Here is a 13753-nt window from a genome sequence, read left to right on the forward strand (position 1 = left end):
TTGGTATCTCAACCAACCCGCAAACAGGGGCGCAGAGCCAGCAGGGACCTTGAGGACACGGTTCAGACCTTTAATTTTTGTGTGGGCGCCGAGCTTTTGCCCGAACCCTCGTTATTTTCGAAGTGAAGCCTCCGATTGTAGGCAGTGCCTAAGACTGATTTCCAGATCTATCGAGGTACCAATGTAGGGTACCAATGCCAGGTCTATATGTGCAGCGCGCGCAAACGCAAGAGATCCCATCAAGTATGGTATCAAGAGAGAGAGAAAAATCTTTGAAAGAGTGGACAATGTTCACTTTCAGTGCTGTTGCAAGCTAGTAAGGCCTCCAGCAATTCGAGTCCGATATCGATGACGGACGGAAAGACGGCAAAATTTGCCTTTTGCTGCTGGAAGAACCAAGCTCGCTTTTTGCACCAGGAACATTTTGTAGTGATATAAGAGTCACCCTGCGCCGAACCAAACCATTATGAACATGTACCGTGATAAAAAAAAATGCTGTTTATAGTTGAAACCATCAATGACCACCAAGAAATGCCTGTATGTTCACAGGGCACCCTGGTATCGGTGATGGTCATGCCATGGTGACATCATAAACAGGCTGTAGAAAAGACGTGCTGAAACTGATCGCGTGTGTAGGACTTTTTTTCGTGCCGGGGGTATCTGAAAAACACGCGTCTTCTTGAACAGAGAAGATAGCGAAAACTCGTAGCCATTAAAAACTCGAAATCCGCACCGTTTTTTTCCGAGACCGAAAAGGGAATAAAATGGGGCTCTATTTAAGCCCGAAGATGGAAGAAAAAAGGGAAAAAAGGAAAATCGTTTCAAACATTAACCCATGACGGGTTGGCCATATCCATGGGACATGAAATAAGGCGTCTGCTTCATGGGCTCGACACATCCCGGGCAACCGCACTCAGCAACACCGTGCTCCCAACCACTGTGGTGGTGGTACGGGTAGTGAGATGCATACGACGGTTGACGGTTGGGGTAAAACGTATTGTGAGCCGGAGGCTGGGGGTATCGGCTGCTGTACTGAGCTGCGGCCTGAGCGAACCACTCGTTGTAGCGAGCGTTGCTAGAGGCGGCCGACATGGCGTACTCGGGAGTGCCATAGCCAGAGTCCGGGGGAGTAAGAGGCGCGTTCCACGGGTTGTTGGACCAAGTGGTCTCGCGAGAGCGGTAGGTGTGCTGCTGGGCCTTCATGGCCTGGTAGCGCTCGTACTCTGCGATTTGAGCCTGAATGTAGCGCGAGTGAGGAGAGCAGCGGTTGCTGTTGTACCTGGCCAAGTCGGTATCGATGGCAGGGACCAAAGCAGCCAAGCGCTCGCGGCTCGCCTGGGCGGCTCGTCGCTTCTTCATCTGCTGCCACTCACGCCAGTTGTCAAGCCAGGCCTGATAGTCCTTGCTCTCATCAAGGTTGACGTAGAGGCGCCAGTTCATGGCCTGAAGCCAATCATACTCCAGAGTGTTGAGCTCAGAGACGGGAATACCGCTAACCTCAGACCAGGATCGGTTCTGAAAGGTGTTGTCGTCCAAGAACTTGCTGCCGAGGAGGAGCGAAACAGTGAGGAATCGCCAAACTTGACCCTCGGAGGCCTTGTACGGACCCTGACTCTTCATGGAGTTGATTCTCTTGGCGAGATAGTTCATTCCAAGAAGAATGGTCGTACTGGGCAGTCTCGTGGAGGTGAGGATCTGCGACACGAACTTCCGGAAGGGAGAGGTGACGCTAGCCTCGGGGGTAACAACGCGAGTAGCCATCTCGGCGACATACTCAGCCATCATGTCGACCTCATAATCGAGGACGGCACAAACGCCTCCGGGCATGATGACGGTTGAGGAGGAGGTCCGACGAAGATCGAAATGACCTTTGTCGGATGATGTATTCTTGTCAGAGACGAAAACAGCTCGCGACGGTGCACGGCTGTCTTGTATGGGGTCTCGTAACAAGAAAGCGAAGATGACGACGAAGCGGCGCGAGGAAAGGGAAAAAGAAAAGGTATCGACTGGGCTCTACTGGGATGCAAGAGCCATTTAACGTTGTATATCGTAATGCCGTGAGGTACGACGATGTGAAATCTGTTGGAAGAGATTTGAAAATGGAAAAAGACGTAACAAAATGATATCGCAACGGAGTAGTCGGTCAAAGAATATGGCCGTCCAAGGTACAGAGTTCGCGAAACGTCGAGTCCAAAGATGGGCGTTTACGCAAGCGAGAAGCGAGACCGAGGAAAAGATGGGAGAAAGGATGCAAAGGTGGGATGGAAAAGCTTTCTGAATAAACTGTTAGCACCAGACACGTCTATTATATAAGAGACGATGTAAAAGTATAAGACAAGCCGACGCGCAAGTAAATAAGAGAAAAAGTGAAATCGGATGAATCGAAAGTGTAAATGGATGGAAGTATCGGACCAAGGGTCATAGGGCATTACACATCGATCGGATTTCGCCACTGGCAAAAAGACAAATGGCCCAATTATCAATAATCAACTCCTATGAGGAGATGTCGAGCGGTCATCGATCGATGGTATTGGTAGGTAGGTAGCAAGAGCGAGGATATATGTCAAGACAAATCGTTGGTGTCGGGGCGAGAGTACGCGGGACGTCGAGAGGCATAACGGCGACAACAATCGAAAACGCAACGCAAATCTACTAACCTCTATGCGATAGAGAGGTCCCGGAAGGAGCTTTTAAAAACCCTCCAAAGATGTGAACGTCGAACGGAAGTAGACGTGACCGACGAGATAGCGGCCACTGCAGAACAAGCCGTGGGAACACAAAAGAAGCTACCTGCACAGCAGCGAGCTGAGAGGTAAACAAAAGGAGTAGGCTCACGCGAGAAACCTGAATCCAGACGTCGACGAACGATGAGAAGTTCGCGACGAGACTTGTCGTGAAATCGGCGGATTCGGAATTCGGTGGAGGAGGGAAGAGGGAGGGAAAAGGGTTGAAGAAGAAAATATGAAAGAAGAGGTTGAGGTGTGGGAGCGCAAGAAGAAGAGCGCGGGCTGGAGATGATGAAGGCTACGGGCGGCACAAGTACGTTGCAGCGACAACAGCGTTAGGGCATGGGCGGTGGGACAGTGGGTAGCAGAGCAGTAGGCACTAGGTGGTAGGCACTATGGGCTAGGCGGGAGGTACCAAGGCGGTGGTGGACACCATGCAGGCGGCGAGGTACCTGGGCCAGTGTTTTTTTCCAGTTTTTCTCTCACCTGCCAATCCGCCCAAGGTTCTTTACCGCATTGTACGAGTGCCTGTAGTACCTAGACCTGTCTCGTGGTACGGTACGGGTACTTGGGCGCGGTACCTAACTTGGGCTGTGGCAGGGGTCCTCTGACTTGTGGGCGGCACTCCGGTACGAGTACGTCGACTTGTCTCGTCTGGTTCTTTTTTCTTTTTTTCCTTTTCTTTTTTTTTGCCCCGGATGGGTGGGGCCAGCAACAGCCACTGACGGGACAACTACTAGGAGCCTAGCGGAATGGGGGTCGCAGTGCAGGCGCCAGAAAGCCCGCCAAAGCCAAGTACCGCCACACCGCAGAGAGGCTGGGACGGTACTTGGCCGGCTATACTTCTCCATACTCTGATGCGTCAAATGGGGATAGCGCGGCTCTGGATAATTTTGCGAACAAGGGACGCCAGAGCAAATGTACGCCGCCTGATTGGCCCAGGGCTGCTCCGCAAATACATCAGCGTGCCTCGCCTCCTCCAGGTACGTACTCGCACCTCGCACTTCGTACTTCAATTCTCACTCATTCAAGCACGCACCCTGCAACTTGCACCCCCCCATGACTGACTTGGAGGAACGAGTAACTCCGTACCTGTGCTCGTACACAGGATGGATGGCTGGGGAGGCTTGGAGGTTTTACTCGTACGTGCCAGGCGCTGGGAGGGCCTTTGGTGCCTCCTGAAGCCTTTCCACAGTGGACTGCTTCCGGTGCACGAGGGGCGTTAACGCAGTTGCCACTTCGATGCCTGCCTGTCCGGGACTGTTGGGACCGCGACTTGATGGGAGGAGAAGTGGCACGATGTTTTTTTAGAAATTTTCTGCTTCTTTCTTTCCACGACAGCTGTCCTCTGCTAGTACACGTAGTAGTTTTTTTTTTTTTTTTTCTGCCCCTATTCACCACCAAGGCTAGAGGTGAATGGGTCCCGTCAAAATTGCAATCTTGCAAACAAAGAACCACTGTTTGAGCTACTCTACTCGATGCTACGACAAATGATGAGGGTACGAGTGCGATACACAATGACCGTCCGTACCAGCTATGGTGACTGCAAATTGCAGATGCTCGCTCGCCCTTGTGGCCGGAATGACGACTCACATGCAGGCACCTTTGGCGACTGGTCGTCTGATGGGATGTGACGCAAAGCAAAATTGAAGGGGTGGCCGGAACGGGCGAGCCAGGCGTGCCTCCAACACGTCTCCAGCATCGTCTCCAGGCCGTCGTCACTGAACTGCACATTCTTGTCAAAAGGGAATGGGCTGGGTCCACCAGTCCGCCAAGTCCCTGGCACGGGGCCATGCCCGTTCTCGAACGAGGTATATCTGCGAGTCACGGAGCGAACCCGGTTAGGCGCCATGTTTTTTCTCCTGGTGCTTGTGCAGAGGCATTGGTAATAGCGCCAGCAAATGTTCGTCGTGGATAAGGTCCAGAGACCCTGTCTGCACTGCATGCTGAAGTGGGAATCGGCGCCGGCGCGGCGTCTTGTGAGAAATGCTGGTCTGGTCTCATCGACGCTTCATCCATCACCTTCTCGTGGCGGTGCTTGTTCAAGTTGAGCCCTGATCGACAAGCCCTCGCACGTTGAACGGAGCTGTCGGATCCCTTGGGTGGCCCGGACGGTAGGCATCTCTTGCAGAAGAAAACTGCTTGCGTACCAATACGAGGGCGCTCTGTGGTCCGCACGGCTCGGAACACTCGTCTTGTAGAATCCCATTACTAAGGAATCGGAGTTGAGGGACCCAGCAGAGCGCATGGCGTTGCTGACCTTCTACTCGCAGCATAGAGCAGGACAGAAAAGACCAAAGGCCGAGGCCATCAACATCGCTGCCACCGAGCACGACGCTGCCATCGTGGGCTGCCACTACCAGAGGTAGTCTGATGAGCGACCACAACCCAGCCAAGCCATCAACCGCCTAGATTGTCCGGTTCCTGCCACACTCTTTTTCTGCCGGCCTGCTTGTTTCCCTTGCTCTGGATCAATCAGCGGTGCATAGACAAGGGGTCTCTGCATCTACATGCGTCCTAACCTACGTGAGGTCTAGTGCTCGTAGCGCTCACAAGGAACGTACGGTGCACGCTTGCTCCCCAGTCTTTAACCTGCCCGTACACCGGTCAGTCTACTCAACATTAGCCACGAAAAAAAAAAAAAAAAAAATCTCCGTCACGGCTTGGGCGATGGGGAATGCGGAGAGAAATCCCTCAGGTGTCCACCAAAAGCGACAAGTCTGCAAGTCTACAGGTCTACAAGTGGACAAGTCAACAAGCGGCCGATGAGTCTTGCTAACGCCCAGGGCAAGCACCCTGCGAGGACACAACTCGACTTACACGTACGAGCTGGTACAGTACGGAGTACTCACACGCACAAGCAGGCGGTGCCTTTGCAGGATTACAGGCACTGCAAGGCCTATCAATGCTCTGAGACGGTGGGCCTTATGCAGCCAAAAGACCAGTGGCAAGGCGATTTCTGTCCTTTCTGCATCGCCTGTGCTATCCCGTCAATCATAATCGAGATGCCCATCATGCTGTGACTCAACTGGACAGCTGCTCTTGTCCTGGCAGCGAAAGAGAGGCTGTCGAGATGATGAATTTGCAGCAGACGCGCGACTCGCGCCTTGGCTCCCCCAGTTTTCACGGCCGACCGCCGGAGGAAGCGAAGGAGAATCTCGGCCGGCTAATTCTGAATCTCTCCAAATTTCTTTTCCCTCAGCGACTACTGGCGACAAGCATAGCCGACCCTTGGGATGCAAGCCTCGTTATTTTTCTGCTACTAGCTCGTTAGCACGTATGCATGTGCGACCCCGTACGAAGAAATCTGTTTCTTTCAGAACACATGACGACAGAACTAGCCCACCGCACCATCCGGAATGAGCCGTCTCGAGCGAACAGTTGCTCCTGTGAGAGGCTGGTGGTATTATTCAGCCCGCAAAATCCGCAGCCACGGCCCCCAGAGGCAGCGTTTACATGTACGAGGATGAGTTTCCCAAATAACCAGCCCCTGTTTGCCGCCCATGTGCTGGAGTGGTCCCACCCACGATTTGATGGGCCTGAAGGAGGGATGTGCCGGAGTGGCTGCAAGGCATGGACCTGAATTATCCTGTGCTTCTCGGTGTATTATTCCACCTTCTTTTGCGTTTGTGTGCATGACGCCGCACTGAATACTACAGGTATGAGAAATGAAAATGAAACGCGGCCCGGGATCAACAAGTCCAGACCCGGCCCCTGTTCTGAAGTCCTGGCGGCACACGTACCCAGAGCTTGGGTTCATGTTGCTCCCAGGAGAGAGACATACCAAGCATGGAGATTACTCCAATTTTAGACGGGCTCCACGGCCTGTCGCTGTTTAGCTACGAGACTCGGACGACTAGCACAAGTCTGTAGTGCTAGCTCTAGCTCCTGCCCGGCGTCAGTGCGCAGCAGAGGATCGGAAATGCGCTGACAGCGTCTCAGAATCAGAATCAGCCAGCACTTGAACCGAGGGAAGATCTGCTACCTGGCCTGGGCTGACATCAACGAGCCTGGCCTGGCCTGGTCAGCGCGTTCGTTTCCAGTAGCTCGCCAAGTTTCCTATTTTCCCTCGCTAACAACCACGCCAGCCGAGCGATAAGAATAGGAGATCATGGGAAGCGGGAGCAGAAGCAGGGAGGACGCGATTTAGCTCGCTCCATGCACCAAGTACTGCCGCTCGGGACCAGCCCCTGTGATGCCACTGGTCGCCTTGAAATGAAGGTTGAATTTCGATACGTCCAGCCGGTTTCAGCCTTTCCCAACGCCTCGACACCTTTTTGCTTTTTCTCTCGCCTTGTGCGGGCAAAGTTGATCCAGAAGCGCTGGGCTGGGCTGGGAGGCCCAATCAGCACTCCGGGATTGGCGTTGGCGATTCTGCAGGTCGACGACTACAGGGCACTACCAAACGACCCTGAACCCCGTAGGCTCTCCGGACTCCGTGCCAGAACTCGTACTTGGACCTGGCGGTCAAGGCGCTACATAAACGCCCTGGCGTTTTGCTGGTGGCTAGGTCAGGTACCTTGTGAGTCTATCCATGGAATATCGACTGCTGGAGTACTGGTAGCACGGCTTGCAGCCTTGTAGGTACCTGCTTCGATCTAATGAATGTCGGTCTTTGTTTTGGGTCAGTTACAGCCATTAGCGCAGACGAGACAGGATGTCTGCCCAACCTGCTTTTGTTGCCATTCCCGAGCCATGCAGCGAGTGGCATGCAAGCCGATGGTTGGGCATAAAAAATGGCCTGCACATCATCACACGCCGCCCTGCCAATCTGCCTCAACAGTTCGTACCAATGTGTCTGAGTGGAGCTCTTGTGCGCGCGCGTATGTACATCGTACATTCTCGTACATCCGAGACTCGCTGGAGTGTACATTGGCTGTACAGCAAAGTGAGTACATTGACCACGGGCCTGGCTTTGGTTGCTCACACTCACACTCACACTCAATCATACCCAGACACGGGCCATGTCTCCCGCATTGCTACTCGCTGCCTCGAACTGCTGCTCATCCCGGACTGTAATAAAGTCCGCTAAGGGGGGACCAGACGCCAAGCCTATTTCGATTTGATGCTAATGACGATGACGATCATTCCCCATGGGTGCTCTACACCCTCAGCCTCAGCTTCAGGGTCTTTGTCGTACCAAAAATACCTACAGGAACTGATGCTTGTCCAGTGACCGCAGCTGGCCGGCCGTAGCAGCGCTCACTCAGGCGTGGCTGGCTTACACGTACTGCCTGCTCGATCACGCGTCGTCCCAGCCAGGCTGCTACCAGAGTTCCAATGTTGTTAGGTAAACAAGCCGCCATGTGCAATACTCCAACCATTCCCCCATCGTTAAGTGGAAGCCTCGGGGCCAGGCTTTCAAGATTCAAGGTTTGTTTGGAATATTCGTTCCCGATCTTGTCTGCCTAGGCTGCTCGGCCGGCCTCCGCGGGACTTGGCTAGAGTTTCTTTCCCAAAGCCAAGTTTCCGGAGCGTTGATCTTGTTTGCGGAGGGCTCCGGATGGGTACACCGTACGCGTAGAGTGGCTCTGCCTAAGAATAGGTCGACGTAATTCTTACCGTAGCACTACGGTGGTGGTGTCACGATTGTTCCAAGCCAAACAACAAAGAAGACGATTCGGAACTACGATATTCCATCGGCATCGCCTACTACGGTGATGAAGTGCACGCACATGCACGTATACGTTGTAGGAGGCCGTGTGTGGTGAATCCTGTTTGCTACCCTGGATGGCTCCGAACAGAGCGTCAATCGGAACCCTCTGGAGCCTAGAGGACGCACATCTGCTCGATCGACCTGCATTTGTGCACAATTGATGCACCAAGGCTACGTGTTGATGAGTAGACGATCGTTAGTGGCCAGCATCTGACCAAGACACTGTACATCGAGACATGCATCGCCGTGGTATCTGCAAGTCTACGATGTGCAAGGATGTATCTCAACACCTACATCGCCACCACTGCGTCAGCCGGCAGACGGTTGACTGACCACGCAACAAATAGTCACGTTTTCCAAGCAAATGGAAGAATCCAAGCGTGACGATCACGGTGTGGTCAGCTTCTATGTGAACACAAGAACGAGTCATCACCAGTCACGATCAGTTTACAAAACGCCACGCTCAGGCAGTCAGTCCTTTCAGAAAACTCGATGACCGGTTCATCGGAGGACCAAGTACCGGCGCCGCAAGGATTGTGTCGGCCGCCCTTGCTGCTCGGGATGGCCTACGAGCAGTTGCGCGTCGGTGGCCTGGAGTGTGCGAGCTGTGATTTGGCGCCACAGCCCAAGAGACTCGCCCCTATGAACGCCCAAGGATGCCGTCTGCTTGTAATGGCTGGCTAGCTGATGGCTGACAAGATGAATGGACGCGTGCGAGAGGCTTGGCCCCGAAAGCAAGTTGGTCACGCCTGTGGGAGGGTCCCCACCTCCGGCCTCCGGGGGTATCCGCCGAGGGAGCCGATCTGCTTGGTCCAGAGAGTCGATTGCGCCGGCGGCAAAACATAGAAGAAGAATAAAGCAAGATATTAGTTCGTCAGCACGGGGAGTAACAGGGAGCATGCCACAACGAGACTGGCTAGGCCCGGTGTTTCTCTCGTCTTTCTCAGTCTTTTCTCTTCTTTTGCACTGTGGAGACAGGGCGGTGAAGGGGCTCTGCATGAAGGGTACATTACATACAAAGTCGTCAAAAAACTTGTTCCTGGTGAGGGGGAGGGGTAAAAAATCAAGCGGGTAAAGCTCGTTCGATGCGTGGCTTGCCGACTCGGCGACTCTCGACTCTGACGAGAGAAGTGTGAAATGTCTTGCACCATGGCAGCATTACCTACGGGGCTGGATCACTATTACTGTTGCTGGAGGAGGAGAGACGAGACAAGAATGACAAAGAAAGACGTCTCTGTGTCGTACAATTGAAGAAGCTTCGAGACAAAGAACTTCAAGGTTCAGTAACGCCGCCACCTAGCAGCCGGCAGAAACCACTGAGCCTCGGTCCTTTGGCCTGTCCCGATCTCGTTCCTGTACGAGGCAACCTTGAAACGCGCAACTTGGGAAGAGTGAAGCGGCAGGCTTCCCCTCGTCAGCGTGGGGGCCTTGGGACCAATGCCTTGGAGAGACAGAGTGTGCTTTGCAAGAAGAGGGGCTGCGTGATTTCCACGATGAAGCAACGGCTGCATGGATCTATCGACAGGTCAACCCGGAGCTTTTTGTGGAGTTTCGTTATTATGTATTACTATTTTTTCTTATTTTTCTTTTCTTTTTTCCTCTTCCCCTCCTGCGCCTGAGGAGTCTCCTGCAAGTCACTGCAGGCTTATCACAAATGCGCATTAACCCACGGCTGCGGCAGCGGACCATTGGCTGCTTGGGGCCCCGTTGGGCTCCTCAGAGGCAGAAACGTGGGCTCCTCAACCCGGCGCCGCTAAGACGGGGCCAGCACGAGGAAAAAGAAAGAAAAATGACAAGTGAGAAAAAGAAAAGAGATGAAGAAATAACGGAATGTAAAGGAAGATGTTTTACACATTCCGCAGCTAGAAAGTCCGCTAAGCGCGGATACTGCATGACGGATGCATGCTGCGAATATTCGGGGACGACGGGCGGCTTTGCCTACCCCGGAGCTGTTTTTGGTGTTTTGGCGGATGGAGAGGCCATACAGAAACAGAAACGGGAAGAGGGTTGTAAGCATCTGATGAATCTGGTGAATCTTGGTGAGCGGTATTCACGTGCGACGACTGGACTTTTATACCGGGTGATGCCTCGTTGTTCTTGTCCAGTCCATTATGCGGAGATGTGCTTCATTAGTAGCTTGCCCAAAGGAAAAGACGGCTCACCCGTGTGTACTTGTGAAAAGTGAACGATGCTCTCGCATGAGCACTATACAGTTGTGTTGACGATACGATGAGGATCTCTTCGCTTTGGTTTACAGACAAAGGTGATGATGCCAGAGATTGAAACCAAAGCCAAAACCGAAATCTGGCTCAAGTTTGGTTGCGTCCCAACTCAGCCCGAGCAAGTCAGGCTGTTCTATGCATGACGCTACAAGGCAGAGCCAACAGATTATTTGTTACGTAGGCCCAATCGAAAAAGCGTGCCTTCAAAAAAAGGCATTCCAGTCGAGCAGCGATTCCGTCAGAGGGATTGGGCGTCTTCCGCTGCCGACGAGGCTATCCCGGAGTTGTCGATGCCCGAGATCCCTGCGCCGGCCCGCGCTCGATTTTTACTCGGTAACACGGCATGTTCTCCGTACGCAAACCGAACATTATTATCGCTGTGCCGAATGACTAGGAATGAAATTAAAGAGTTGAATAGTGCAGTATTGTTAACAGTGGCATTTGTTGCTGATATTTTTTTCTACAATTTGTTGCTCTCACAATATAAGACTGAAGGATGAAAGGATGTGAAGGATGAGACGGACATGTTGGATTCCAGGCCTGAATGGATTCCGCCGCCAACACACAGACAATGACGCTCAAACTACCAGCTGAGGAATGTAAAAGAGAGCCCAAAACGAGCCCAAACAGAAATTAAAAACAAGAGGCGGCAAATAAAAAGGAAGCGCCGTGGAAGCTTCTGCCAAATCGTAGCGACGGCCGGTGAAGTCGAGCATTTGCCAGCGCCTAAGTGGGTGCAAGAGCCAAAAGAGCCTTAAAGCTGCCCCCGCCAATCCGGTCGGGGCTCGGCATGTGCAAGTGCCAGTGCATGCTGACATCAACTTGTTTGCTACTCCGGCAATTAAGCAACCAGAAGTGTCAACATATCTTACCCTCGGACCCGCGCAGCCCGAGGCATCGCAGGGAACATTAACATTTATCTGGGTTGCTTTTCCCGCCCGGCTTTTTTGTTGTCTTTTGGTGATTTTGCTTGCTTCAAGTATCGCTCACGCCGACAATGACGATATCTGTATCTGTTTCTCTACCCGAATCACGAATGCACGCTGTCCCCGTTCCCTTGATTGCCGCAAAGGCCATGGCCACGATCAACGTCAACGGCCACGCCAACCAGCCCGGCCTGGCCCACGGCTCGCTGTACGAGGCATGCGTCGCCATGAGGGAAAAAGTCGATTCTTTTCTGGCCGAGGAGCTGGAGACGCCGCTGCTGCGGAGGGCGCAGGAGCAGGTGCGCATTTCGGTGCGGGTGGTGGAGGAGGCGCTGGAGCGGTATCGGTATGTTTTGACTGAACTGCATTCACGATGGGGATGCATGTTATATCTGGGGATGATTGGACTGGACTAACACTGGCACTGGTGCGACTACAGACCGGACGAGATTTCCATATCATACAATGGTGGTAAAGATTGTACGTTGAGACGAATCGCATTGGCTGCCTGCCGAGGCTCTCGCTGGGGTATGCTATGTTGTGTTTTTGACTGACTGCTAACCGTTCATGCGCAAATAGGCCTCGTCATGCTCATCGTCCTCCTCGCCTGCTACGCACGACGATACTCGCCCCCCAAGTCCGCCCTCGGCGGCGCAAACGTCCCCAACGGACCGGCCAACAACCTGCCGCCTTTCCCCGAGAAGCTGCACGCCGTCTACATTGTTTCCGCGGACCCCTTTGCAGAAGTAGACGACTTTGTCGAGTCGAGCAGCGCAGATTATCACCTGGACATTGCCCGCTTTACGCTGCCGATGAAGAAGGGCTTGGAGGTGTTCAAGGCGGAGAACCCCAGCATTCGGGCGATTTTCGTGGGGACGCGGCGGACGGATCCGCATGGCGAGAAGCTGAAGCATTTCGACCCGACGGATGCGGGATGGCCTGATTTTATGCGGATACATCCTGTGATTGATTGGCATTATAGTGAGTGGCTTGATTCTGTGCAATGATATATGAATGTGTGTGCTAACGAGATTTGTCAACAGCTGAGATTTGGGCGTTTACTCGGCATTTGGATATCCCATACTGCTCCCTATATGATCAGGTATGTCCATTGTCTCTTAGCTGTGCTTTTCAATGGGTAGATGGAGCTGACAAATTTGGAAGGGATATACAAGCCTAGGCGGAAGAGGTGATACGCTACCGAATCCTAAACTGAAGAAACAGGGCAACGACAAAGAGTTCCGACCGGCATACGAATTAGTAGAGGACGACGAAGAAAGACTTGGCCGATTCAAGTAACGGAAACAAGTCAATGTTTTGACGGTGGTCTCATCTGCTACCGAGGAAGAATATTGCTTTCTTCTTTCTTTTTTTCGACTATTCAAGAAGCAAGCTGGGCTGGAAATTTTTCATATCAAGAAACATACAAGCAAGATCTGAGCAAAACGCAAGAATTTGCGAGACATAGATTAATGGGGCTTAAGAGCATGGGCTTTTGGTGTACGGCGTCGACGGGTTAAATTCAGCAGTTGCCCGTCCAATTGGTGGTTTTCTTCTTCTTCATCTTTTTTTCTTACTCACATTGGATTATCAAACTATTACAGGTAGTTGGCATATATACAAAACATTCTGGTTATCAGTGGGACTGGTGCAGTGGATGGTGTATAGGCCCCCGAGATATAAATAAAAGACTATGAGAACAACACGTGGTTCTTCCCTTGCTTCTATAAAGTATGGGGTATGGGGTATGGCGTGTACCGACTTGCATTGGAATGTGAACTGAGGCTTGCATCGGCAGAAGTGAAGAGGTTGGAATGGCTTTTGATCTGAGCACCGAGGTTTGTTTGCTCGGCTCCCCCCTTTTGAGATCAAGCCGGATTGGACCAAGCCAAGCCAACGGAAAGACGGGAAGGAAATGCAACAATGTACGAATATGGCTGGCTGGTTAGCTGCATGCCCTACCAATGGAGATGAGAGACGGGAGCATGATGAGGGGGTTTCGGTGAAGCTGCCCCTCTTCTTGTGCGATAGAGGGGTTGGTTGGTGTATGACAAGATGTTTTTTTATAATGGCATTGGTATTGGGAGCATGGGAGTGAGGGCATCACATGTCATTTGGGAGATTTCTGGAGTTTGTGCGGAATGCTGACAGGGAGAGTGAAGCAGTTTTGGGCTGAATGACATGGAGAAGGGTATGTAACCGGTTTGAGTTTATACTGCTGTT

The 13753-nt window shown here is 52.6% G+C and overlaps 4 protein-coding genes across 4 annotated transcripts; 2 read left to right on the forward strand and 2 right to left on the reverse strand.

The window, feature by feature from the left end:
• Positions 1–349: 349 nt before the first annotated feature.
• Positions 350–2044, reverse strand: M431DRAFT_342536 (hypothetical protein). The gene is made up of 2 exons (XM_024914423.1): positions 711–2044; positions 350–660 (listed from the first exon to the last, which is right to left on the reverse strand). Exon 1 carries the CDS (start codon positions 1825–1827, stop codon positions 829–831), a length of 999 nt encoding a protein of 332 aa, XP_024777180.1. The 5' UTR covers positions 1828–2044; the 3' UTR covers positions 350–660; positions 711–828.
• A 2216-nt stretch (positions 2045–4260) lies between these two features.
• On the reverse strand, positions 4261–4578 carry M431DRAFT_79786 (hypothetical protein; the record flags this gene model as incomplete). The annotated part of the gene is made up of 1 exon (XM_024922860.1): positions 4261–4578. The coding sequence occupies one exon, from the start codon at positions 4576–4578 to the stop codon at positions 4261–4263; it is 318 nt and encodes a 105-aa protein (XP_024777181.1).
• Positions 4579–9933: 5355 nt separating this feature from the next.
• M431DRAFT_505083 (hypothetical protein) lies at positions 9934–10623 on the forward strand. Its single transcript, XM_024918573.1, has one exon. The coding sequence runs from the start codon at positions 10037–10039 to the stop codon at positions 10565–10567; it is 531 nt and encodes a 176-aa protein (XP_024777182.1). The 5' UTR covers positions 9934–10036; the 3' UTR covers positions 10568–10623.
• A 1056-nt stretch (positions 10624–11679) lies between these two features.
• M431DRAFT_79377 (hypothetical protein) lies at positions 11680–12829 on the forward strand (the record flags this gene model as incomplete). Its single annotated transcript, XM_024922805.1, has 5 exons — positions 11680–11876; positions 11970–12010; positions 12110–12511; positions 12574–12632; positions 12695–12829. 5 exons carry the CDS (start codon positions 11680–11682, stop codon positions 12827–12829), a joined length of 834 nt encoding a protein of 277 aa, XP_024777183.1.
• Positions 12830–13753: the final 924 nt, after the last annotated feature.

Source organism: Trichoderma harzianum (assembly GCF_003025095.1).
Source record: "Trichoderma harzianum CBS 226.95 unplaced genomic scaffold M431scaffold_3, whole genome shotgun sequence".
Taxonomy (NCBI): Eukaryota; Fungi; Ascomycota; class Sordariomycetes; order Hypocreales; family Hypocreaceae; genus Trichoderma; species Trichoderma harzianum.